At 43.9% G+C, this 23,359-nt stretch overlaps 1 protein-coding gene across 1 annotated transcript; it reads left to right on the top strand.

The window, feature by feature from the left end:
* The first annotated feature begins 1,795 nt into the window (after positions 1-1,795).
* LOC124072028 (phospholipid phosphatase-related protein type 3-like) lies at positions 1,796-21,189 on the top strand. The gene is made up of 9 exons (XM_046413150.1): positions 1,796-2,914; positions 6,964-7,067; positions 7,459-7,644; positions 9,459-9,588; positions 10,396-10,591; positions 12,436-12,493; positions 15,112-15,285; positions 16,216-17,040; positions 17,597-21,189. Exons 2-9 carry the CDS (start codon positions 6,987-6,989, stop codon positions 18,581-18,583), a joined length of 2,637 nt encoding a protein of 878 aa, XP_046269106.1. The 5' UTR covers positions 1,796-2,914; positions 6,964-6,986; the 3' UTR covers positions 18,584-21,189.
* The last annotated feature ends 2,170 nt before the right edge of the window (positions 21,190-23,359 follow it).

The raw sequence follows: 23,359 nt of genomic DNA, 5'->3' as shown, positions 1-23,359 counted from the left end.
GCTTTCTTAACCACAGAGTGACATTAATACTCTTTTACAATATCGTGTACCATCTGACACTGAAAATTGACTGCTTATATGAAACCTGACACTTTTCAGTGAAGGGAGGATTGTAATTGATAACACAAAATAGAATTCTTCAGCACATATGAGAGCTAACAGCATGTGGGATGTTTGAAGAGGATGAGAGGGAGAGAGTGATGGGAGTAGCATGCTGATGATTTAGTGCTGCTGCATCGACCAGACTGTATAAAATGAAGATAATCACACGGTGATAAAGCCAATTAATCATGTGTTCTCTGTACTCGCACGTGGTTAGTTTCTCCTTGTAATAAAATCAACAATAGGCTCTTTGTCAGGTGTCAGGGTGCACTGAATGGGTTGTGAAAAAAAAATCAATCAGAATCCAACAGCAAAATAGTGTGGGCTTTCATAGATGGGTGGGTGATCGTGTCCACACGCAGACATCTACCTAATGTAGAGGCTTTTGTGCAACACATTTGAATTGTGTGCGTGCGTGTGTGTGTGTGTGTGTGCGCCTTACACTGTGTCAGCCTCGAAGTCTACACTCACTATATGTGCATGAATCCCTACCCCGGCATTAGTCATGCACATGTGCAGATGTGCTGTATGTGTGGGTGTCTGCGCGTGGGTGTGCACGTGAAAATGCTTCTATGTTTATTGAAGCCTCACATATGTATGTGTATGTCTGAATGGAGATGGCCTTTTGCTCACAAGAAGTAATTGGGTCACATGTGTGAACAGCAGTCAAGAAGAATTTTAATCAAACTTCAGAATCCCCAATGTACCCCCCCCCCCACCACCACCACCACATACCCCCCCGGCAATCAATTACCATCCAATCGGGGTTAATAGTGAAGAGTGCTGATAATGTGCTTGGTACTAAAGAGAATACAATTGTGGTGATTTCTGCACCTTTGAGGTACTGTAACTGTGACCAAATTCTCCGTGTTGAGAGGAGGATGAGTAGCCTGTGGGAAGCAGAAAAGGGTGTTTATCCACCTCCACTGCACATGTCTCTCCCCCTCCCTCTCTATAGTGCTTTGTCTAGTAGGTAAATAGGAGCCAGGCACTGTGAGTGATGAGTTTATTAGCTCCTGCCAGCTGTGACCAACCCTTGGGTATTATTGGCGGGATGGCGGTGTCTATGTTTTTGTGTGTGTGTGTGTGATGTCGAGGTGGGGGGGCTCCGGGCAAGGAATAGGAGGGGCGCAAGGGAAGGAGTCACACACGAGGGAGTACCCCATGAGAACCAGAGAAACTCCCTGGCAACGGAGACAGGATCAGCACTAAATGGGGCACCCCCCATTCATCCAGCCCCAAGCAGCGACAGAGCCAAATGACAGAGATTGAGGGAGAGAGGGAGGGGAGGGGAGGGAGGCTGGTGCTGCTGCGTGCAAATATCTGAATGAGTGTAACACCATTGGAGGCTGGTCAGCAGGCAACTTCCTCCTGCTCTGCACAATCTAAAATGAGTCTGAACAGATATTATTACAGGCTGCAAGTGTCACAAACACGTGGGCTGGGGAAAAGATGTGGGTTGAATGGATGTTAAAGTTCAGTTTCAAGCCCCATTAAGAATTGATAACTGTGGGAGGAAACGATACAGATCTCTTATAGAGAACATCTGTAAGAGATGCTCATGCACATGTACGAAACCGCAACAAGCGCAAAGTGCACGTGCAGCCCACTCTTTGATCTTAATTGCCGCAATGTCATTCATGATGAGTCAGTGAAAAGCTGAGGTGTCTGTGGCTGTGACTCTCAATGTGAATGCAGGGCAATTAAACGGTGCGTGTGCGCGTGTCCTCGAGCTCGAGCAGTGGTCAGACGGCTGCCACACCCTTTTAGAGTAAGGCACAACAAAGGCACACACACATCAGAGCCATCAGTCCTGGTAAGATAAAGAAGTTGAGGGTCAGTCAAACGAATCTGGTTGTATTCAGAGGAGCTCGAGGCGTATCTGATGGTGAGCCTAATATTGTAATTACACTGAGATTGGTTCTTGCTTCTAGATGAGAGGTTATCTCCCAAACCGCCCACATTTACGCACACATGCGCAGGCAGTGTTTGCTGCGCGCGCGCACACACACACACACATACATACACACGCGCTCATGCGCTTTCCGAAATCTACCCCTTTGTCTCGGTCGCCTCACGGCGGTAGCCCCGACACCGGAATTCAGCAAGGAAAGGAAGAGAGAAGTGTGTATGTGTTGACCAGACTGTCTCCTCCCCCACCATAAAGCGCACACACCACACTCTCTCTCCTCCCCTGTTCACCCCCTCCTCCTCCACAGCCCTGTTCGGCCCCCATGCCTTTGTGTGTGTGTGTGTGTGTGTGTGTGCGCTCTATGTGAAGCTGACTGCGTACCCGAAAACCGTGAGACGGATGCCTTGCATAAAAAAATAAGCTTTTTTGGAATTTCATATTCATCCGGGTTACACATTCAGTGGAAATAAGGAAAAACCTGCAGGTGTGAGAAAAGGGGAGGAACCGGCTGGACGCACGTGAAGCTCTCACTTATCCAAAGCCAGGAAACAGAAAGGAGAGGAACGCAAGTGCCGCAAATTGGACTTTCCACCATCAGCAGCCCTCCTCTCTCTCCTCTTCTGTCTCTCGCCATCCCTGCTCCTCCTCTGTAGGTCTCCCCACTTACTCCCATCCAACCTAATTCTCCCAGTCTGCTTCGCTGGTCCCAGAATAGCCTCATACCGGAGCGCTTTCTTCAACAGTAGCGGGGGGCGGGTTGGAATTTCGGGGTGACTCGGGAGACGCCGGAGATGGATTAAAAGGGAGTCTGCATCGCAAAACTGGAGCAGCACGCGCGACCACGCCGGGGGGGAAGGGGGCGACGGGATTCTGTGAATTCACGGAGCCCCCGGGACAGAGGTGAGTGCTCAGGCTCTCCGGTAGTATTGTGGCTCTCACCCCCGCATGCATCCCCCAGCAACCTACCGCTCCTCAGCACATGGTTTACACGCTTCCATAATTGATGATCTCATACGCAATCTGCTGATTTCTGCTCGTGGTGTGGAGTATGTTATCCAAACCCACCCAGCATTGTGTTCCTTTACTGAGGCTCATTTTGATATAATGACTGGTTAAAACTCTAAATTATAACAACAGTTAAGGCAAATTGCATGTTCAGAAAAACGCGTTTCTTCTCCAGGAAAGATGCGACCATCACTACCAATTTTTACACGCCTTATTTAAATATCTATTACGATGATTAATAGCAGTTTAAAGTGATGATTGAACTGTTTTCTTCAATAGAACAGCAGGTGGTGATAAGTTATGTAGACCCTCCTCCACATCAGGTGCAGCATATGGCCCTTTATGCCTCTCGGGCTGTTAAGGGGCCCTGCGGTGGACGTGGCTCTGCAGCTCGCACTGTGACTTTTCTTCATAGATGGATGAGTGAATGAGAAAATGGATAAACTGCACGCTTACACGTTATGTTCACCTCATTCCTTCATTTTCATGTTCACGTTTGTGAACCATGGGTCATAGAAAAGCTGCGAGTTCCCACTGTGCCTTCTGATTTTAAGGGCAGTACTGAACTAGATGGCAATATCGTAAATACTTTACAGAATATTTTCTTATACGGAGGCAGACTTATATGTGGAATCAACATTTTATTGTGAAATATTGGGGGTTTTGTCCTATCTTAAGATCACACTTAACAGTAATCTTATGTCACTTTTTTGGGGCATGATTTCTTTTAAAACATTTAAATAGAATGCCATCATATCTGAAATACGGAGAACATTTAAAAATGATTGTCCTTTTATAATTGATCTAATAAAAACATGTGTTCTCATTTAAATCTTCCCATAACCCTTAAAGTCCAGACACTCATCTAGGCTTGTGTTTTATCACCCTAAGGCTGCAACTGACTCTTATTTGTGGTATCAGTTACTTTGCCAGCAATTTACTAGATAAATAGATTAATTCAGTTGTTTTTAAAATGTCAAAAAAAATATTAAGAGTCAGTCTGATGAGGGATGTTTTGAAATGTCTTTTGTCTGACCAACAATCCAGAATAAATAAGTGGAGAAACCTGACAAAGGCAGATGCCTCCCAACAGGAGGCACTGAGTGTGGACATCATGTGACTTACATGCTGTATGTCTTCTCTGGGAGGTTCTGGACTGGTGTGTTGACACGGACATAAAAACCCCAAATGAGGGGATATTTTTTGGCCCAACACTTGATATGTGGTGTGTGTGTGTGTTGGGGGGTGTCCAAATCTGCCAGTCGTGTTTACAAAATTTATTACAGTTGACACTGGCATAACAACAAACATATTACATCCTAGTTTTCCAGGTAATACATTTAAATTGTACGTTGATTGCACCCACAGCAGTTGTGTATTGGGGTACGGCAACAGCACTGGACAAACCACACTCAGAATACTAGTCAATTTGAGTTTAGCTTTGATAATGAATGATAGATTTTTTTTTATTTATATTTTATATGAATGTATATTCTGTATATTCTGTTCCCGAATGTAGTATAAGTACTGCCATGGTTCTATGTTATATATTGCATAGTATTTGTACTAATCTGTCTCCAACACCCCCACCCCAGCACTGCCGTGTTGGTGGTCACTGAGTCTGTTATCTCCCTGGCTGTCTGACACACTGTTTCAGTCCACTGCAGACTATACAACCCATGTCACTCTCCCTCACACACACTCACACACACACACACGCGCGCACACATGGTTGAGGTCTGCACAAATTGCTTAGACTATACACACATATGCAAACACTGTTGTCTTTGCAGGCACAAGCATCAAACAGCTCAGACTACACACAGTTTGCAGTCTCACATACACATGACGTCCCCCAGAGGACAAAATGCTGGTGTGACAGATAAACGAGCCCCTTTCTTCAGTAACGAGGCTCATTCTGTGTGTGTGTGTGTGTGTGTGTGTGTTGTGAGTTGGGTTGGGGTGAGGTTTAAGTGCTGACTGGAGTAGGTCACTGAGACCAAGCGACTGGGAGAGTGAGACCCAGGACCCAGCGTCTTCCTAAGCTGCTTTGAGCTACACTGGAATCCATCCATCCATCCTAATATCCTCCCTGTCTCTGATCCTCACCCGCCACCAACCTCCCCCACCAGCTCTACCAGACATGCACAAACTCGAACCGCACTCTTCATTTTTTTTGTTGTTGTTTTTTTTATTTTATTCGTCTTCTTTATGTCTTTGATCTCCGCTTATCTTGTCCCCAGTTCTTTCCTATACTCTTTTCCTCTTCCCTCCTTTCCTCTCCTCTTCATTTCTAGCGGTCATGGAAATTAGAGTGTAGAAGTCTTTGATTCTCTGTGCCTCACACTGCCTCAGGGTCAGGCCCTCTTATCTTGGAGAGAAAGAGAGAAACAGACAGAAACAGAGAAAGGAGGATGGAGATAAAAAATATAGAAGGGGTAGAGGTAGAAAGAAAGAGAGAGAGAAAGAGAGACGGGTGTGTTGAAAGACAGAAGGACAGATAGCAAGGGAAGGGAATGTGTAGAGAGGTGGAAAAGGCAGAGGCAGGTATTTTTCAGACACGTATACTGCAAAAAGACAAAATGGGAAAGCAAAAAGGCAGAGAATTGGCAGGTGAGAGAGAAATAAGCAAAGCCAAACAGAAACTGAGCGAAAGCCAATAAAATAGAGAGAAGGAAGTACCAAAAGGCAGAGAATGACAGAAGCAGAAATATGTGGAGATGCCCAGACAGCTGTCAGCCAATATGATTCCCCTTGAAGGATAGTGCTTTTAGACTGATGCCTCAGATCAGCTGATTTTATGCTTAAAGTCAACTCTGCTTAAATTTGACCATTTTGTGTGCCACAAAGGGAAATTACAAATAGAAAATGCCATTTTACACAAACCCTCCGCTGAAACCCCTTGTAATTAGTGTAATTCATTAAAGTCGGTTCAGCACGTCTGTGACACAAGATGTAGCAGGTTTCATTGCATGTTTTTAGAGAGGGACACATGCTCCTCATATTGGCTAGAATGCTGTTTGTATTGAAGCCAGTACTCACCACACCAACACAAAAAAAGAGTTAAAGTTAGGGAACTAGAGGTAAAACAGACCAAAAAAAAAAAAAAAAAGATTTCAAGTGAACAGTGTTGTGGTGCTGGTGTAAAGCAAAGGCAGATTGGTAAGAAGAGGGAGGGGACAGATGGAAGGCGATTGAGGTAAACAAGTTAAATGGAACATGGAGAGGTGGGAGAGGTAAAGAGGGTGAGACAGAGAGGGGAAGATGGAGGGAGACGGAGATGGGGAGCTGTAAATATTTAACTCTGTTTAGTTTTCCATTTGGGCCCTTGGCTCTTAGCTCTCTCGGAGGCCTTCTGATCGCCTACAGGTTACTGATGGCAGGAGATGTCTGCGTGTGTGCGTGTCTGGGAGTCTGTGAGGAAGATAAATTTAGTGTGCGACAACCATTTGGAAGTTTACTCAAGTAGAGGATTGATTCAAGTAATTCCTTTTAATTAGTATTTAATCTTTTTTCTGTTTGTAGATTTCAACAAGACTTCTCACCACAGATTATTTGTTTGTGTGTGTGTGTATTTCTGTGTCTGCTTTTGCATTTCCAGTAAGTGTGGACTTGTGAGTTATAGCTCTAATTATTTAATGTGTGCTTGTGTGCTAAAACCTGCACCTCATTACCAAACACTATAACAAAATTACTCCAAAAGCATTTTAATAGTGTGTTTACTGACACAAGGTCTCATTCTTCAAGCCAATGCGTTTAAAACCTTTCAGCCCCAACCAGCATTTGAACATTTTTTGAACCCATGTTTCATTCATCAGTTATGTCCAGGCCTGGCAGAAATTTGAACGTCTCTTTGATGCTTTCAGAAATATTGATGGTGTTAAGTCATGAAAGCACCCTGAAACTCCTCTCTGACATTTCTTTGCAATCTGTTATCCCAACAGGCTGTGACTGGTCCCAACCCAAGATGACATCCCCAAAAAACAAAACCAAGAAGAAACCACCCAAAGACAGCATGACGTTGCTGCCTTGCTTTTATTTTGTAGAGGTGCGTGTAGATTGGATGTATTGATGAACCACCTTTTTGATATACCAGCGCCTGGTCAACATGACTCACTACATTTACTGAATCGATCTGTAGCTGAATCACTCTCTGCTGCATTGAGTCTAATAGGGAGGTTTAATGTCAACTGCACCTCAATGCAACTGACTTCTATTGAAAACAGAGTTTGATGTTCTTCACAAGCAAATATTACGGTGTAAACACTCTTTTTTGTGTGTGTGTGTGTGGCTAAAGATGTGTATTAGCTGATACAAAACATTGGATGAATCACCTCTTTCCAAGCAAATATTAAATGCGAGTCACTCTCTGCTTTGTCCTTGTGCACATGGTGGGTTTGTGTGTGTGTGTGTGTGTGTTCGCACACGTGCCTCTCCAGCTCCCCATCGTTTTGTCCTCTTTGGTGTCCCTGTACTTCCTGGAGCTGACAGATGTGTTGTCCCCCGCAATGGTGGGCTTCCGTTGCAATGACCGTGACCTCTCCATGCCCTACGTGGAGACGGGTGATGAGCTCATCCCTCTGCTGATGCTGCTGAGTTTGGCCTTCGCTGGCCCTGCAGCATCTGTAAGTTCACACACACACACAAACACGCAGGAATGTGGGTGCCGATGAAAGGGAGTTTTTTGCAAAATGAAGGGCAGTTGAAGTAATGGAGCGAAGCCTGTGAGCTAGTTCAGGCAGTCAACTCGAGCTGCACTGCTACATACTCATGTGACATGCATCGCTCTCCCCACTGGCCATTTAAACGCACCCTCTCAATTCGGTGGTCTGTTTAAGCTGCAGTAATTTCCATCCCACCCTCTGCCTGTCAGCGTGCTGCTGCTGCCCTGCATCAGAGCTACACTGTTGCCTGGTCTCTCAGCACCACCACCACCTCAGCATCCACCTGCAGGCTCTGGCAGGGGAGTGGTTCCAAATGTTTACTCATCACCCAATATCTCGTATAAGCATGTCTGTGGGGAGTGATGAGGCCAGAGCCTACACGCCAAATTCCAACATGTTCTGCTGTATTAATAAACATTTGAAACATGAGTTTTGTGACTGAGATACATTTCTGAGGCAACTGTGCTCCTGGATGAACTACCAAAGCCTCTCAAAACTAGATTAATATCCTCTTAATCTCCCCAAAGAAGGACAAATGATGCCATGGATTTTTACATGGTAATTTATGTATTGTTCTATGAGCAGATAAACAGAATTACATCAAACCAATCAACTTCCCTTTTGAAGGCACACACAACCACAACCACAAACAGAGACCGTGAATAACAGCCTGAGGTGGTATCAAGCTGGAGGTCTGGGGTTCCTTTCCCAAGCACCAATGATCTCTGCTTTTAATAACAATATCAATGTCCTCTGCTAGTCTCAGAATTACTGTAAAGGAAATAAACAGTCATGAGTAAAGCATAGTAAATTATTCGAATTAAAAAGGTAAACTTAGCAAGCATGAGTACTTTTTGCCCACGTGGGGATAGAAGAACTCCACAACAAACCTTTTTAAAGTTGTTTCGGCTAACGCGAGGTAGCAATCAAATGCAAAACACTTGATATCTTGATATTTAACCTGCTAGGCGTTTGACGTTTTTTCTCTGGCCAATCACATCATTGTCACTGGGCACTGGGATTAAGAGCAGAATTTGTAGTCTGTACCAAAACAAAAAGCTAACAAAACTAAAACTTTGTTGAGTAATAATTATTGTTCATCTACAAATCTTGCCTGTCGTTGACAACTGGAGTCACAAGGATAAACACCAAAGTCGTGGCCTCAGTGATCTAATGTGTGTCTTGGGGTTTGTTGGTGAGTCTTACGCATACACATCACAGAAACCCTTTTGTACAGACCAACACATAGATCACACCAACAGCAGACGTACAGCTACTCAAACACTCACAAAGCAAATTCAATCTCCCCTCAGAAATACAGAATCAATGGGACACATTGACAAATACACACCTGACATTCCAATACACACAATCAAACACTCTGCGCCCCCCCCAATCAATACACACAACACACACACACTCACACACAGACGTGCATACTGCTAATCCATCAGCAGCAATTGAAACGAGCAGATCCCTCCAACACTCATCTATCACTGTGATTGGAAGTGATTACTATTCGATAGCACCCTGCATCCGCTCTCCCTCTGTAGCTCTCTATCTCACTGTACGACCACAGAGATGGATGTTAGACGTTAATAACAGTTTATTAGTCCTTTTCCTCTTTGTGTCTTTTACATCTCACATTCTTCGAATTTTTCTCTCAGTGTCTTACATTGTGTCCTATACGCCAGAAATGCTTAAAACATTCAAAAATATGTGTGTGTGTGTGTGCCTTTCTCACTTTTTTGCATATTTTTTCCCTCCATCTTAAGATCATGTTGGGGGAGGGCCTGATGTACTGCATGCAATCCAAACTGAAGACATGTCCCAAGTCAGAGAGCAGCATCAACGCTGGAGGCTGCAGCTTCAACTCCTTCCTACGCAGAACCGTGCGCTTCGTCGGTACGTCCAACTACCAATCCGTTTGGGAGGGTTTTGGAGGGAGTTTTGGGAATTAAGGTCACGTACTAACCCACAGCATGTTTTTGGGAGTTGGGGACACATGGTTTTCCAAACAGCTTTATTTTCCCATATATATTCTGTTGGTGAGAGGCCTATAAATAACATTTTTATTACATGATCCAATGATGACATGGAAGTGATTCTAAATGCTGTGTATTTAAGTGCATTGGAAGCTCCATAAGTGCGGCAGCTTTACAGAAGCAGCGTTCAGGATGATGTGGGTTTTTCTCTTTTGGAGTTGTATGTTTCACATCCCCGGATATATTGGCCTTGCATTAGTAACAGCTAACATTGTAAAAACCGTGTGCCGTCAGTAGTCAGTAGGAACAAAGTGCTGTTGTTTGTAAGATGGAAATCAGTTTTGGCTCAGACAAATTATTCCACTTACCAGCTGAGCCTCCAACCTGATTCCACTTTTAAGAGTAAAGAAATAAGCTAATTACATGCATTAAATGAAGGGTGACCTAAAACGAAATAGGCATGATATAATGTTCCTGGGGAAATATCTTGAGGCAGACTTTGAGCTTTGAAGTGAAAAGTAATTAATTCACCTTGCCAGATTTCACTGTCTGCAGAAAAGCTTCATCGGCTCATGGTGTCACTTCAGGTTGTTGGAGCACATTGAGCGTTGTTTTCGACTGCAGGTGTTCGTAAATGAACAGCTCAATGTGACGAAACCACCAGGGGCTTTTAGTTCATTTACCAAAGCTGCCTCACCATCTCTACCTTCATCTCTGTCTCCCTCAGGTGTTCATGTGTTTGGTCTCCTGGCAACAGCCCTAGTGACAGATGTCATCCAGTTAGCTACTGGTTACCACGCCCCTTTCTTCCTCACCGTCTGCCAGCCCAATTACACGGCCCCGGGTGTGTCATGTGACAACAACGCCTACATCACACGGGACATCTGCATGGGGAAAGACCAGTATGCCATCATGTCTGCTAGGTAAGACATGGACATAACGTTTTAGAGCTGAAAAACAGTACTCATGAACACAAAGAGTGTGTCTCTCTCTCTGGCTCAGTTCAAAAATGTTGTGTCCGTATACAAAAAAATAAATAAAAAAAAAAAAATAGAAAACATGATACACACTGCATTCATGATAATAAATAATCAGTTTATTTAAAAGTACATGCTTCTCAGCCCTCCACCTCTGCTGTGCTGGATCTGTTTGCTTGCTAGCTGATGCATAAAAACACCACACATGGTATATTCCAGCAGTAGAGGCTCTGCTCATACAAATACATTCTTTATCAGGAAATGAGTGAACACACTGAGTCACAATGGCAAAAGGATTTGCTGTGGTTGCACAGCATACTCTACATAGCTACATCTCTATCTTATGGGAATGTATAGTATATGCAAACTACTGGGAGTCATCAAAACTAATTTGCATTTGAAGAGGATTACAGGAGATTAAAGGAGTGAAATTGTTGTTGCAGTTGGATTTTTAAAATAATGCAAGATTTGCTTATTTGTGATATGCTGCTTGTATTTGCACAACGAGACATAGCAGTGCCTTTACAGATTGTCACTGTGCCCAGCTGTAGGATCTCACTTGCAGGTGCTGTCGCTAAGTTCAGCTTGTGACGATACTCCTTAACAGCTCAGTCAGTGCGTAACAAACAGACGTAGGTCAGACAAACAAGCTACAGCATATGTATTAGACAGGGATAGTAAGAGCAGCAGCAGCTAAATATAACTCATACAGGGATAATCCCAATAGTACAAGCACAGATTTGTATTTCTATACTTACATATTGATATAATCTATTCCCTGCATTTTGGATGTTTCTTTGCTTTCTGGTGGAGAGTTAGATGAAAACTGTTACCACCCTCATCTATTATATGATAAATATAAGGCTATAGCCAGAGATTTGACACATGTAGAAGTGACAGTTAACCTCTTTGTGTGGGATCAGGTGCCAAACTATGTCTTGGTAGGAAGCAGATTCTAGGAGACTCCAGGAAGTTACTGGACGAGGACAAGAAACAGTCTGGCACTCAGCTAAGCTAAGCTAAGCTAAGCTAAGCTATCCGATTGCTGTGTGCAGCTTTGCATTTAATGGACAGACATGAGAGTGGTATCAGTCTTCTTATCTCTCAGCAAGAAAGCAAATAAGCAGGCTTCCCAAAATGTCAAATTATCGCTTTAAATAATCCCAACACAATGCCAACAGTTAGTATAAACATAACCTAAATGTAATTCCAGCCTGAAGCCTAAAACAAGGCTTGAACCTCTAACAGGCCTTTGAAAAAGTAAGAATCAGCTGAAATGTACTCACCTTAAAAAAAAAAATGGTCTAAATCTCAAACTGGTCTTCACAAAGACATACCAGATTTATAAGAGCACTTACCTTACTAACACATTCACTTCAGCTGTGAAGAAGTAGGAGATGGTTAACACAGCAGTACAAGACACAAGGATAAATACACCCACAAAGAACTAAACAATAAATTATCAACTCTGACTGCAACTCATTCACTCTGCCCTAATGTTCCCACTAATGCCCCATGGTATTCTGTTTGTGTTTATTAATGCTCACATCCAAGGACACACTCACTTTGACAAACACAGTTGGGCAGGCACTCGGGTTTTAATGTCAGACACAATCCAGACATCACAAATAACACGAGCAACAGTGACAGCTTTATTCAGGTTTATTCAAGGGGCACTAAGAAACCACTCAACCTTTTTTTTCTGTGAAAACATGAACCTCTCTTTCTCTCTCTCTCTCTCTTTGTGCTTTCACTCTTTCACACCTAACTCTCCCCCTTTCTCCCCTCAGGAAAACCTTTCCATCCCAGCATGCAACGCTCTCTGGCTTCGCTGCTGTCTATATCTCCGTAAGCACTTTTGTGTCTTACTTGGCTTCTGTGTTTGTGTACCTTGATGCAAACATACAGTATGCAAGTGCATCATGTACTGTATGTCTGCATGTGTTTGTTTAATAACAAGTTAACCCTGTTTCGTTTTATAAAGTCCTTGGTGATACATTAATTTTAAGGCCGTGTTTTTTGCACCACATTTCTTTACCTTTAGAATTTTTCTTTCATAGGATTTCAAGAGTTTGTGCAGATGGCAATAATTTCTTTATTTGTTCAGTTATCTGTGTTTAGAACTATCCGAATGTTCTTCCATTTATTCTTCTTAAAAACGTTGCTGCTGGCGGCATATCACATATCACATTTGCATTTGTGTTTACCCAGTGAGATTTCTGGATTTTAGACTGCTTTACCCTCAGGCCAAAGAGACGTCCAAATTATAACACATTAAAAGAATAACAACAACTGCCTTTTCATGTCAGATTTCAGTATTCATTGTTACATCTTAGTGCATATTGCAGCCCAGTGCTGACTGTAGCAATATGTCAACTGTATGGCGAAGCAGCACTGTAATTTATCCATGAGGTAACACCCTCCTACACACACACACACACACACATCTTCCTCCACCATTGGCTATTGCAAGATACTGGCCATATCACTGCTACCTCACCGAGCCCAGTGAGCTCATTAAAGCTCACCAGGAGACAAGGCAGGAGAGGAGGAGGAAAGCAACTGTTTTGGCTGCCAGAATAACATGTTGAAAAATCTTTGCAAAGTAGAGAAGCAGCCCAAAAGCACTGTCGGATCATTTTCCTTCACTTACCATTACGATAAGACACATATTTCTTGTATTCAGTTCAAAACCCTTTGTGGACGGTTAAAATGAAGTCAAATAATCTCACACAAGTTTAGAAATTTGCTTAAACTCGGCAGATAAACCAAATCAATTCACAAGGCTGACACAAATTTGAATTGCATTGAAAATAAATGAAATGTCAGCCCGTTGGAAGATTTCTTTCTCTTTCTCGTTTCATGAAGAGTAGGATTTTTATGCTCAGTACTAGAGGGACAAGCTTGTTTAAGACGGATATTTCTGCAAAGCCTGCTTTTCTGTCACTCCTCTGCCCTCCTTTGTATGCAATTCAAATAAAGTCTACATGCAGAGAATTTAAATGTTACTATAAATACATTCTCCCGCTGCTTTCTCCCTTTTATTTACACAGAATATCCTTCTAAAGGAGCTAATTGACCTCATAAGACTTTTCATGAAACAGAAAACCAAATGAGACAATTAAATTAAAGATTCAACTTTAAAGATAAATTCTTCAAATCAGTGGAGTTGCTTTAGATAAAAGTGAAATTTTGTCTCCCAGATGGATTGAGGCCTATGTCTTTACAGGAATAATGGTTATTCACATTTTTTGCTAGGACAGCAAGGACACAGTTGGCTTAGATTAGCAAAAACAGTGGATGCAGGGGGAAACAGCTAGCGTGCTTCTGTCCATCTGCTACCCAGGACCTGTGAAGTTCACTGATTATCATGATGTATCATATTTTCTGACCTTACTAAAACTGAATAATGTATAAATGACAAGTTAAGATTTTACAGGAAGACTTCTGGGGCTGGCAACCCTGTAAAACCACAACTTGGTTTTACCGCTCATTTTTGTGATCCAAGAAATTTCTACAAATTTGGTAAACAAATGTCCACCTGGACTCAAGGATGAACTGATTAAAGTTTGGTGGTCAGAGGTCAATGTGACCTCAAAAAACCTAAAAATATAAATGTCCATAAATCAAGAATTCTGTTTTAATTCTGACAAAATTTCACACAAATCTGACAGGATGAAGCGATGACATTTTATTTTTTTCATAATGTTCTGCAAAAAACACATTTCTGTCTATTATCAGCACCGTGACTAATCAGAAAGGGAGATTGTGACCATATTTCACATTTAGTCACATACTGAATTGGAGACACTAATCTTGGGTGTCTGCCATGAAACTGTGTTGATTGTGTAGATCTTCTGTGATGCCAGAAGATGATGATGTGTGTGAAACCTCCACATTTCAGAATTTGTAGCTTCTTTGCAACTTCTTCTTTCCAAAATCCATATTTGAAGCAATGTAGTCCACCACAAGCTCATTGGTTTTGATGACATTGAGCTTCAGGTGACAAAGCTCTCCATCAGTCACTATGTGTATTATGAGTGTGCATAGACTCATTATATAGATATGTAAATTGCAGCTTGACTGGTACAACTGCAAGATGGTAAATCTACTTTTACAGAGTAAATGCCTGAGATATAACATGGATTATTTAGCTTTAGAGGTGCTGATAGGTCCTTTTGAACAGAGCTATGTCTTTTACCCCTGTTTTCTGGGCTTTATGTTAAGACTGATGGCTTTATCAGCCTTCCCCCCTCTGTCAGTATATTTCCCAACATGTCAAATTATTACTTTAAAATGTACAGAGCAATTCCTTCCTTTCATTCCTCTAAATAGCTCCTTCCACTGTTGAGGTCAAACTTTTGTCACAGCGGGTTATTATACCTTTTAATTGCATCTCCAAGCCAGTTTCCATCGGCCTGGCTGTATGTCTTTTTGCATACTTACGTGTCCCTCTCTCTCCACAGATGTATTTCAATGCCAGCATCAGCAGCACGACCAAGCTGCTGAAGCCGTTGTTGGTGTTTGCTTTCTGCATGGCGGCGGGCCTCGCCGGGCTGACGCAGATAACTCAGCACCGCAGTCACCCAATAGACGTTTACGTGGGATACCTCATAGGAGCCGGCATTGGCGTCTACCTGGTCAGTTAAACGAGTGTGTGTACAAGATTAAGAAATGATTTATCAGACTTGTAAAGCTCCATACCAAAATCAGTAGGCAGGATATGTTTTTATTCAGCTGAGTTCAACATAATTGTTCCTCTTATGATAATGTAACTCACTGAAAGACATTTGGACGAGCGAAACTGTCTGGAAATGGATTTCCTATTTCAGGATTTATTTTGTGAAATGAGCGCCAGCATATGTTTGTATGTATTTAGGGATTTGTTTAGTCCCCCAGGGAGTTGTTAACAGCCAGCGTGCAGTGTGGTGGGAATGACTGAATACACGTAAATAGATTTTTTTTTTTTTTAATAAAGTGGTTTAGTTGTTTTGCTGTGACTGAATTGTCCCATTGTATTATTCTAACACTATCGCAGCATGTGATAACAAATGCATCTTTTTTTTTCTTCACCTCTCCTCTCAGTGTGGCTTCCATACTTTTCTCTCCAAGCAAATTTTTTTTTGGCAGGCTCTATATATAGCATTTTCTATTACAGAGAGAAGGGAGAGAGAGAATGAATAATCCGATAAGAATTCTCTGGAACAATTTCACACTTCATTTTAAGAAAAGTTGTCGTTGCAATTTTCCACGCTTCCCTCCTCCTCCTCTTCTTTCTCTCTCACTCTTCTTTCAGTTTTTAAGAGGGGGAGAATTTCTCCCCCTCATTTAAGAATGAATTCTGAGAGGGGGGAAGAGAGTGATTCATGCTGGCCTCACACTCTAACAGGAAGAAGACAGAAAGATGCCTATTCATGCACTTGCTCCTTACTGAAAGGATTTTTCCCCTCCTCAAGATTAAAGAAATATATTTTCACGCTTCAGTCTTTATTTAAGATGCTGAGTACTTCTGTCTCCTCATTTATTTCTCCTCCCCACCTCCTTCCTTGTATCCCTCTGTCCTCCGTCAGGCCGTGTACGCAGTGGGAAACTTCAAAGCATCAGAAGAAGATGCCCACTCTGTACAGAGACTGACCCCAGCTCAGCAGAAGGATGGCCTGAGGGTGTTGAGTCAGCGGAGTCATGACTCCCTGTACAGGAAGGCTCCCAGGGTGTCTGAGAGCAGAGAGGAGCTCGGAGCCGGGTTGGGTTCGGGGGCTCGCAGCAAGGTGAGGAGGGAGAAGGCATCCCTGGCCTCCCTCAAACGAGCAAGTGCTGATGTGGAGCTCCTGGCAACTCGGGGCCCCATGGGCAAGGAAACCATGGTGACCTTCAGCAACACCTTGCCCCGAGTCGCAAACGGAAACAGCCCCATCTCCCCCTCGGATGAGCCGGCCACCACGCAACGTCACATGACCTTCCACGTGCCCTTTGACCCCCAGAGGTCTCGGCAGCTGGTGTCAGAGTGGAAGCAGCGCTCGCTGGAGCTCCGCAGCCAGAGCTCACGAGACGAAGAGGAGGAAACGGACAGGAGGGACGGAGATGAGGGAGGAGCAGCAGAGGGAGGAGACCATGAGACGCCTTCGTCTCTTTATCCCACAGTGCAAGCTAACAAGGGCACTGCCACACCGGCTGCAGCCAGGATGGTGGTGGCACCCCCACTTGTTCACATCCCCGAGGAGGCCTCTCGGCCGCCTCCCGTTTCTCCCAAGAGTGCCAAGACTCGCGCCAAGTGGCTGTCGCTCACCGAGGGAGGAGGAGTGAAAGAGCCGGGAAAAGGTCCCATTGAGGTGTCGACCCCCCGCGTGCCCAACACGCAGCCCAACCAGCCGCCCAGCCAGCATAGAGTCACTCAGGTGAGGAAAAAAATATGAAAGTCATGATAGCTACATTATTTTAAGTACTAATTTTTCATTCTTACATTTCATTTGGCTTGAAGCCAGTTCTGAGAAATATGTTTGAGATGTGGGAACACATTTAACGGCTGCCAAACTTTGTGTGCGCCACCCACCTTTGATTTATCATGTTGGTTAAATCTAAGCAGAACATGGGTAGAGGCAATTTCACTGAGCAGTTTCCAATATAAAACACTGTCACAGAACTAAACATTAATTATAGCTGAAGATAAATCCTATTAAAATGTCTCTGGGGCATACTGAATGTGTACTTTTACAATGTTTACCATAATTAAAGTCCCTGAATTCTTGGTTTATTGTGGTACAAAGCAATTTTCTAAATACAAATTGCTGATTTTTATAGCAGTTGCTTTTATTGAGATTAAAAGTTCTTTCTTGACCTTGGAGATGGAAAGCTACCAAAGGTCGCTTTGGTAGCTCATCGGGTGTAGTATGAGCATTCCTCTGAGCTCTTTTAGCATCTTGCCTTTGTTTATTTTCCTTTTCTGTCTTCCAGGTGATAGCCATGTCTAAGCAGCAGGGCCATGGACCCGTCACTTCATCCACTAAGACATCAGAAGGCGGTTCTTCCTCCGGCGGTGGGTCCAACTGCTCTGAGTCGCCTTACTACCGGATCCCATCTGATCGAGACAGCTGCACTGGGAGCAATCCAGGGAGCATCGCAGGAAGTGGGAGCATCGTCACAATCGACGCTCATGCCCCTCACCACCCGGTGGTGCGTGTGTCTGCCAGTAACGGCAAGCCGTGGGAGTGGAGGAACACCATCAGTGGTAACATGATGACCGCCGACGCTTCAGGGGAAAAACACCGCGCTGCTCTGCACAGACAGGACAATGTCAGTCAGTACCGGGATTACCGGACGCTCCCAGTGAAAACGGACTCGCTCTGCTCCTCCTCGGCCAGTGGCAGTGCTGAAGGAGCAGAGCTGCCTCCCCCACCTCTCCCCACCTCCTCATCCCCTCTGCCTCCCCCTCCTCAGCTGTCATCATCCCCTCTACCGCCACCGCCGCCTCACTCCTCTTCTTCCCCAATGCCTCCCCCTCCACAACCCAGTTCCTCACCAATGCCTCCGCCGCTCCCTCCCCCTGTCTCCACTCACATGCCTCCCCCACCTCACCTGTCCTCTCAGATGTCCCCACCACCCCTCCCATCATCCTCTCACATGCCCCCACCTCCACACCCATCCTCCTGTCACATGCCCCCACCGCCACACCCATCCTCCTGTCACATGCCCCCACCTCCACACCCATCCTCTTCACCTTTGCCACCGCCACCTCACCCCTCAACCTCCATGCCTCTGCCTCCTCACCCGTCCTGCTCCAGCATGCTCCCCCCTCCTCCCCATCCTGACTTACTGATGGACAGCCACAGTCAGGTTCTGTCCCACTCCTCCACCCTGCCTCGTCGGCCCTCTGTATCCGCTCGCAGCCATGCCGAGCAGGAGCATTACTACAAGGCCATGCAGAATGAGAGGATGTTATAGTAAAGGGGAACGACAGCTGATATCATTGTCATACCAGTGATTGTATTTCAGAAGACTCAGCTGAAAAAGACAAAGCAGGTTGTGACAGGTGAATAGGAGATTTATGAAAAATTCTAAAAAGATAAGCAGTTTCAGTCAAAATGCTGGAAACAAAGAGTCAGTAGGGGTGGAGGAACACTGGGAGGTCTGGCAGCTCACACACACTCAACAGGGGATCTGGTTTTTCCCTCACATGTAACTGGCTACAGTGTCGGCTAAAGAGCCCTGACTGAGAAAAGAACAGACAAGGGAAGAAAGGGGAGTTAAAGAGAGCCGGGTGAAGAATTAAAAACCCTGAGTTTAGCTCTGGTTTCAGCAAGCACATCCTCCCTGTTTCTTTATGATGCATTCAAGGAAGGAGGAATGGAAGAGGCTGCAGCTGAAAGAGATATCACAATGAACGGTCTGGGATTTGTTAAGTCAAGCTTCCCTTGAGAGGGTGGATAAGACTGAGAAAACAAAACAACTACAGGCAATACTAGCTCTCCTTAAACTAGCGCAGCTGTTTGAAGTTGCCAGCCATTACATACAGAGACTTTGCCATTGTAACACTCGTGCTTGAAAGTACCCAAAAGCTATGAATAAAAAAAAAGAAGGCAGTAAGTTCAACTACACCTTCAAGAGTATTAGCTACACCCCACAAAAGCCTGAGAGTCATTTTACCCCCTCTGAATAAACAAACAAAATGGGGAATTTTATGCTTGATGCCAAGCAAATCTGTCAGCATCCACCAGAGACAGTCGGCTTATGGTCCGTTTCTTCTGGATGTGGTTTGAGAAGGAGGAGGAGGAGGAGGCGTGGGCATAAGGAAGATCGGTCGGGCACCACATACGGACGTCACTGAATGGATTACTGGTGTAAACATGAGAGGCGGTGGAATGAAAAGACAATTGTTCCTAAAGTGAAGAGGATGGCTGGGCAACACAGCCACAGCGAGTCAGGCAGCCAGTCTGTCTTTGCAAAAACCTGCCGCGGAGCCTGAAGCAGCACTAAGGAGATTAACGTTTGTTTATCAAACCGTCTTAGACACTCTTCCCTCCGCAGCACTTCACATTTGGGCCTCTGGCAAAACACATTGGGGACGGGAATGTTAGCACAAAGCTGCCCAGCCAGCAGCGCAGCCCGCCATCTTGACCAACATGCGCCTTGGCTCAAGCAGGTGCTGGTTGGATGAGGCTAACTGGCCTGTGTTGCTAGCAGTCTCTTTATACCTGTTGGCATTTTAAAAGTTTTGGTACCACTTTCTAACTATGCTTACTTTGTATTGGGTTTTATAAGTTGTTACTTTACTAAATACCACTTATTTATGCTTAATATATCAGTGATAAGCCATGTTTAAGAGCACCTTTTGTGTTGCCACCTTGTAAAACATTTTTCATTTAACATTTTAGGAGGAGCTCTGTAGGAGGACTAAATAATGTTTACAGTATTAACAATCCTCAGTAATCCATCTTTCCATCTATCCATTATCTTCTAAGTGTTTATGCCCTGCAGGGTCACAAGAGATCGCCAGTCTATCAAAGAGCTGTCTAGCACGCCTTGAAGTATGCCTTATTAGAAAGTGATACCAAAATTTTTTGCCAACCAACACCATGAGAGCCTCGCAAAACTTTTAAAAAACGATAACAGAAGAACCTCAGCTCGCGGTCCACTTGGCTCTCTAGCGCTACAGCCTTTGAGCTGCATCACGCAGTCCTCATCATAAGATGTCGTTCGCTCAGCTGCCGCGGGACTGTTGACATTCACACAAATTATGGGCAAACTACGTCTGCCGATGAAGGCCAAGTGAGCTGTTACACCTGCAGTGAGATGAGGTTTGTCACTTGTAATTTCGAGAATGAGCTGCATTTAGCTTTTGAAATTTTTAGATGAAACCATAAATGATTAATCTTAGATGTAATTATTAATCGATAATGAAAATAATCAGTCGTTGCAGCCCCAACAAACATTTGAATTTGACATCTCCGAGCTGAGAGGCAGAGTGTGTTCATCCTGCTCACCTCTGCCTCTGCCTGTATTTATGCTATGTTGTATAAAGTTGTTAACTGTTATCTATCATTTCATACAGCCAAGTTTTTTTTCTATCAGAAGGTATAAACAAGTGCTTTATTTTAGATGACTCTTTGATCACCCTGTGAAGAAAGATACAGACTCACAAACACATAGATGAAAAATTTATTCAGTGCACCGCAACATCTGAAGGGTGCTTGAACTAGATTTTGTGAAGTTGTTCAAGACAGGGGCGGATTAAATGGAACAAGTTGTATTTCGTAGTGGAGCTGGTAGATGATTTTGCTCGTCGGTTTGTGCTGCATGCGTATACGAGCGTGTTTTTTTTTTTTGTCTTTACTTTGACAGACAGACGTACAGCATTCTTGAGCGCTGGTGTTCATCGTACTTCTTTGCCCCATTCTGACTGTAAAAAGACTTGATATTACCTAATATTATTAATACTATTCTTATTATTCCATAGTCCTCTTTTATGGGCTGATGTTTTCTATCTGTGGTGATGTGTGTTATTAAAAACCTGATTGAATAAAAAAAAAACAAAAAAGAAGACTTATTAACTGAGGTTTCATCTTATGTTACTTGACAGCACAGTGGCCATTGTATATAGTTTGGCTCAAAATAGAAGGATGTGTCAATGCCCGAGTAGCTTTTACCGCCACTCTAATGAAAAGGATCTCCTCCATTGATTCTTGGGTTATGAGCACTTTCATGCTCATTCACACTGTCCACTCACACGCGCAGCCAGACGGATGCAGCACATCCACATTTACAATGCAACATTTGCTGTTTCCTGTGGGCAAGTGTCAGGTTTCCATAATGAATTCTGCAAGAATGTTGGTCGATCCCAGATGACCTGCAGGGGGGCAGCGAGCGTTGGCTGTGGCGGGTGATTTTGCATTTTTGGTGTGTGTGTACATTTGTGTACGTGTATAGAAGTAGTACATGGTCCAGGTGTAGTGCAGTTACGTACGCGTCCATTCAGATATGTGTCAGGTTTGTGCATTTTTTTCCCATCTGTGTTCATGCTTGAGTGTTTGTTTCGGCCTGTATGTATATGTGTGTGTTTATGAGTGTGTGTCCAGTGCTTCAGAGCATTGAGCTGTGTGATGAGGCTGTACAGGCAGCAGGGGTGCAGATGGTGTACTGAGGCCTGAGGACAGTCAGGCTGTCCATGACTCACACACAGCCAGTCTCTCTCTCTCTCTCTCTCTCTCGCCCCTTGGTGGCCCAGAAACCACAAGACAACAAGTGTGTATGTGTGTGTGAGACTGCAGGAGGCTACAGAAAATGCAGACTGAGCTTTCTGTATGCATGTGTCTATTTTTGTGACAGTGTGCAGGCTTATACCTTTGAGTGAGTGTGCGTGCGTGTGCATGTGTGACAGTGGCTGTCCAGGGGAAGCTGCTGACATTCTTTTCAGAACTGATTTACCACCGCAGAACAGCACAAAAGCCTTTTGTCTGCAGCTTTACTTTTATCTTAGTCACTTTGTCACTATCATTCTACCTACTGCCATCTCATTCGGCTCCCCGTGAACCTTTACACATGGAGGAAAGGGATTTGGAGCTTTGGAGATTATATCCTGATCTTCCTCAAACTCTAGCTTTCTTGAATGAGAGATTAGGATCCGAAAGGGTCACAGGGATCGTTTTACTTTAAGTCATCAATATAGGGGGTGATTTTTCCTTAAAAATCAATTATAGATTTATTTTTAGCATGACAAGAGTGTCACATCCTTATTGCCTTCCGAGTAGGATCTACACAGATTGACTGTGTTGGTAATGGGTCCCAGCATTTAAAGAGTTATTCTTTTTCAGAATTTATTGCTGAAATTGTTGAAGAACCCCTGTTTAACAGCCCTCTTGAAGGGCTTCACCAATTATGAAAAGGAAGCGAAAGTGATGGTTTCATATTCCCAGGGTGTAATGGTTGTAAAGATTTTCAGGCTTGCACCCACAGAACATTGCATTTAGTCTCAGATGGGCCTATTAAACCATGTTAGAAATCCTGTCATTTGTCAACCCACCAGACACAGACCTTGCAGCGAGTTCTTTTGGATCCCAAATGATAACCAGCCTTAATGTTCCAGTCAGCCGTCTACCATCACAGCTAGGGGCTAAGACTGACATTTCTCAGAGGCTGGCTTCACTCAGGCAGTAGCTGTATGTCCTGAGCTTTTTTTCCTCTCCGGGAGGGTCCAAGACAAAGATCCACATTTCTTCAGATTTTTATGTGACCAGAGGAAAACAATAAAATCATGACTGACTACCTGCCCACAGTAGCTGGTCGTGTAACACAACATCCACAACCATATAATTTGCCAACATTGTGCTATTGAGGAGAATTATTTCCCTCCATGGATATAATTGTGGAGTCGAGGATATATGCTACCTCGCTCACTCTTTGACCCGCAGGCTATAGAGGGTGACAAATGTCCTACCAGTCTAACTGGTTACACTGTTTCGGTCCAGCTGGGGACCTGGCATTTTTATGGGGTTGTCCTCACCTCAAGGCAAGCACTGCTTCAACCGTGCTGATTGTTTAAATATTTCTGACATGGACAATTTTTATTTTATCTTACCTGTACCGATAGCATGAAAAAAATAGGAACAAGAGTTTACAGCCGTTCCGGAAACTGTGAGGCTGTACTTGGATACAGAGTTGCCAAATGCCAACATCAGCATGCTCACAATGACAATTTAACAGGCTACTGCTAATGAGACATGA

Source organism: Scatophagus argus, chromosome 15, assembly GCF_020382885.2.
Source record: "Scatophagus argus isolate fScaArg1 chromosome 15, fScaArg1.pri, whole genome shotgun sequence".
Taxonomy (NCBI): domain Eukaryota; kingdom Metazoa; phylum Chordata; class Actinopteri; family Scatophagidae; genus Scatophagus; species Scatophagus argus.
This window is presented reverse-complemented; position numbering and strand designations above follow the sequence as displayed.

Bases quoted from the DNA above. Each gene is read 5' to 3' on its own strand.
- LOC124072028 (XM_046413150.1), top strand. From the start codon at position 6,987: ATGACATCCCCAAAAAACAAAACCAAGAAGAAACCACCCAAAGACAGC. The intron at 10,592-12,435 runs GTAAGACATGGA...TTCTCCCCTCAG, and splicing joins TATGCCATCATGTCTGCTAG to GAAAACCTTTCCATCCCAGC. The intron at 17,041-17,596 runs GTGAGGAAAAAA...TCTGTCTTCCAG, and splicing joins GCCAGCATAGAGTCACTCAG to GTGATAGCCATGTCTAAGCA.